Source organism: Pteropus vampyrus, unplaced genomic scaffold, assembly GCF_000151845.1.
Source record: "Pteropus vampyrus isolate Shadow unplaced genomic scaffold, Pvam_2.0 Scaffold6, whole genome shotgun sequence".
Lineage (NCBI taxonomy): Eukaryota > Metazoa > Chordata > Mammalia > Chiroptera > Pteropodidae > Pteropus > Pteropus vampyrus.
The window spans coordinates 2365693-2369610 of NW_011888787.1; the positions used below are offsets into that span (position 1 = coordinate 2365693).

General features: G+C 42.3%; 1 protein-coding gene across 1 annotated transcript in view; it reads right to left on the bottom strand.

Moving 5' to 3' along the window:
- Window positions 1–340: 340 nt before the first annotated feature.
- The window catches only part of WDR3 (WD repeat domain 3), a 32400-nt gene continuing 28822 nt past the window's right edge, over window positions 341–3918 (bottom strand). Inside the window, exons 20-21 of the mRNA XM_023534887.1 lie at window positions 1321–1414; window positions 341–1036 (exon numbers count right to left, since the gene is read on the bottom strand). Coding sequence (XP_023390655.1) covers window positions 881–1036; window positions 1321–1414 — 250 coding nt within the window. The 3' untranslated portion in view covers window positions 341–880. The remainder of the gene's footprint in view (window positions 1037–1320; window positions 1415–3918) is intronic.

The window sequence follows — 3918 nt, forward strand, 5'->3', positions numbered from 1 at the left end:
GTGCTGGGGAACAGAACAGACTTGCGGTCCAGGCCCGCCAGCCACGCGCGTGTGGCTCCGAGACCTGCCAGGAGAAGGGACCGCGGCAGCTCAGCAACTAGATGCAGGGGGCAGCGTCTCAGCAGGATGCGAGCTACCGGCACAGACTCAGGGCAGAAAATCCAACTGGAACTGTCTTTAGGAGGTTGAATTCGTCATTTAAAATCCCCACAGAGAAAAGCCCAGGCCCAAGTATGTGTCGAACTCTTTTCCTAGAACATTCCCATTTCCCCAAATCCCTACCGTGTAGATGTATAGTCTATGCGTGCCCAGCAGGCTTCTCGGCTTGACGACACGTGACTCAGAAACAGCTATTTTATTGAGAGAGGTCCAGACAATTCGCAAGTGGGATATTTTTACAGACGGACGTAACAACCTGCAGGAGGTTAAGTGTCAGGAGGCTGCTCTAGAGCATCTCGATGGTCCTTCTCAGCCCTGCAAGTCCACACCTGTGTTTATGGGCAGAGGACAAGCAGGCGTGCACGCAACTGTCTCAGAGAATTCGGAGTAACAAATCAACAGTATTCTGCGTAAGAAATTAAAAAAACATTTGAAACGTTCATTTCAAATCTAGTGGAACGATACCTACTTTAAAAAAGTCCTTTGCTCCCTGCTAGAATACGAAGGGAATATCCCGCAGGGCTCAACCTCCGGGCACAGAAAAGACTTTAAACCAAGTCGCCAGCCGAGTCCACCGTTGGGGACAAAGCTGGGAGCCACATCCCGATACCCTCGGTGACACAATAAGCTGCTGCTTCGTTAAAGTTGACACCAACTCTACTGTAGCTTAGCTCAGAAGTCCTTTGAAAGAAAAAGTAGAAAAAGGCGCCACGTTGCGGTCCTAAGTCAGTGTTAAAATCAGCTTCTCCCTCTTTTTCCTCTTCCTCTTCTTCTCTTCCAACTGGCTGGTAGCCTCGGCGAAAAACATAACTTCACTTTTCGCCTCGCATTCCCTCTTGAGATAATCGAGACCCGCCATGTTGAAGCCGATGACGTCCTGGGGAGGAATACGAGAAAGACTGAACACGCTCCCTCTCCGCCGGGCACTCTCGCAGCACACGTGAGTCGGGAGCACCGACGCTTCGGGTGCCGTTACTCGTTCCTCCCCATCTACAGCCTTTTCCTGTTTTCCTATTCCTCCAGCTCCCACGAAGACCTTACCTGAACACAGACGTGTGTCTGGTCACAACACCCAAGGCAAGGCACAGCACGCCAGGCTACCTCCAAGTCACATGCACACCAGGGTTTTCTCCCTTGGCCCGTATCTACCAAGACACTTACCCGGACTTGGCTGACTTTGGAAATAGTTGTTTCCTTTAATTTCTCAATCACTGGCACAAGCATCTGGTTGCTGGTGATCTGCCCAAAGTGAATCCTTATAGACAAATAAAAGAGAGTCGTGTTACAAAGAGGGGGAGTGGCCTGGCTCTACTTATCCCTTCTAGAAGTAGCAAGTAGACAATAGCAAAGCAAAAAAAAGAAAAAGAAAAAGAAAAAAAAGATTTCGCTGCCTCATGGGAGCACAGAAATGCTTCTAGCAAAAAAGCTAGTTTCTTCCCACTATTCAGTTCCAGCTGATGACAATTTAAAAAATACTATGCTAAACCTTATTACATGTTCAAACTCTAACCTAGAGTACCCAGATGCCCTTGCTGAATTCATGCTTCTTTAACCTCCATGTCACCTTCACTCTCAGCTGTGACCGGCCATATCTACCTGTGCGGTCGTGTCCCCATCTGTAAGCCTCTGATACGTTAGACGTATTCATGGTGTTTCTCTTAGAATCAGTGACCCTGATTCAAAAGCACATATGGCATAGCGATAAGAAATTATTAGAATTTATGTCCTTACGACTTGCCCCAAATTCTAAATATGGCAACGGAATAATATAAACATATCACTTTGATGATATATAACAAACATATCAATTGTTCTTCTTTTGGAATGGAGCGTTAAGAATCATGAAAACAATTCACTAAATATGTCTTTTTTAAAACTATTTGCATTTGACACTAAGGAATATTCAGTTTGTCTCTATTCCTGTTCTCTGCTAACAGCTTGAGACTGAGGGGCAGAGTGGGAGATAAGAATCAATTCTTGAGCCACTGTAAATATATCCTCAATTACCTATTAACGAGAATTCCTGATGCTTAAGAATATAATCTAGTGAACATATTTTACGTTTCTTTGCTCCCTCTCTACATGCCCCTACTTTTTTCCATTTGTACCTGTAGAGACCCGGAAAGTAAACAGCCAGTTCCTTAAAATGCCGTTATGAGGATAAAACAAAACCGTCAGCTTAATCTAAACAGTTAAAAAGAAACAGCAAATGAGGCAAACTGGCCATTAGGAAACGGGGCCTTCCAACTGGAACCAGAGCCGCTGCGTCAGGCCTGGAGACCCACGCCCGACGAGGCGGTCCTGAGTCTGTGACCTCGTGCTGCTCAAAGCAGCACGCCATCGCCATCCTCGTCGTAAGGGCGAGACTGAGTCCAGAGGGTAAGAAATAATTTGTGCCGGGCAGCACTGAAATTCAGTAACAGTCTCTGAAACCGAAGCAACAGACTTTTCATCTCAAAGTGCTGACGACTTCAGTTAAGGTACTACTGGAGAGGGATGCTGAGTAGACGCGGTACTTTTTTGGAAAAGGATGTTACCTGAAGAGGAAGAAGAGGCATCGACACAGAAGTTCAACGTCAGAGCCCAGCTGCATGAATTCATTCGAGAGTTTAAGAATGTCGGGGACGTAAGAGAAGGGCAACACGAGCAGAGATTCTTCCAGCTCGCTGAAGACGAAAACGAATATTAAACATGCCGCATGCCTCGACCCGGCCAACTTCTAAATCTTATCCTCTACCATGTTAGTCTACCGCTTTCATTCTTCAATAGCTCTTACCCATTCAGAGTTCAATTAAACATCAATCTATATTGTAGGTGGTTCTCTCTTTTCAGTGTTCTAGTTTTTATATTTTAATTTATTCAATGCATTTTGAGTCCACGGTATGGTAAGAGAATCGAATTCTGTGTTCTTTCAGATGACCAATTTCTCCAAAGCCTTTAGTTGAATATTCCTTCTTTATATGATACTTCTTTTATCATTTACTTATAGATGAGTACTTATAGATAATAGAATGTTTCAGGGCTTCTGAGTCTGTTTTGATGATCAACTGATTCTGACAATAATCCTGTACTATTTTAATTTTGCTAATTTTACAGTTTTTTAATCTAGACTAGCTCCCTCTTGTTGTTTTAGTTTTGGTTGGTTTTACTTTTATTTTTTTCTTTAAATTGCTCTAGTATCATTTCATGAATCCCAATTAGAAATCTCAAGAGGATTTCCACTGGAATCAAAACCTTTAAATTAGTTTTTAAAAAAATAAATCTTAACATTGTGACTGCCTTTTGAGAGACCTGCCTTGCTCATACAAAAACAACAGTGCCTCATGGTCCTTTGCTCTAGACCTGTAACACTGTGGACTAGTTCTGTTCTCAGTTGTGAGTGAATGTAATGTATACAATAAATGACCTCTTATGCTGTCTTAGCTGAAGAGAAAATAAATAAGTAAATAAGTAAGTAAGTAAATAAATAAATAAATAAATCTTTAAAACACAGAATCTTCCCATATAGGAATGAGCTATTCCTTCACATTTCCCTAGTGAGGTGTTGTCGTTATCCTCAGACAGGTCCTATTTATTTCTTGTAAGGGATATATATTTAGATATTGTGATTTGTTATGAAAAATGATAACTTTCAGTAGGTCAAACTTGCGAATAGAATGGAAAGAAATAAAAAACCAGAAACATTATCCCAAAAGTATATGATGAAAGATATTAAAAAGTCTTAAAAACCAGTAAGAGAAACCATTAAAAAGCACAAGG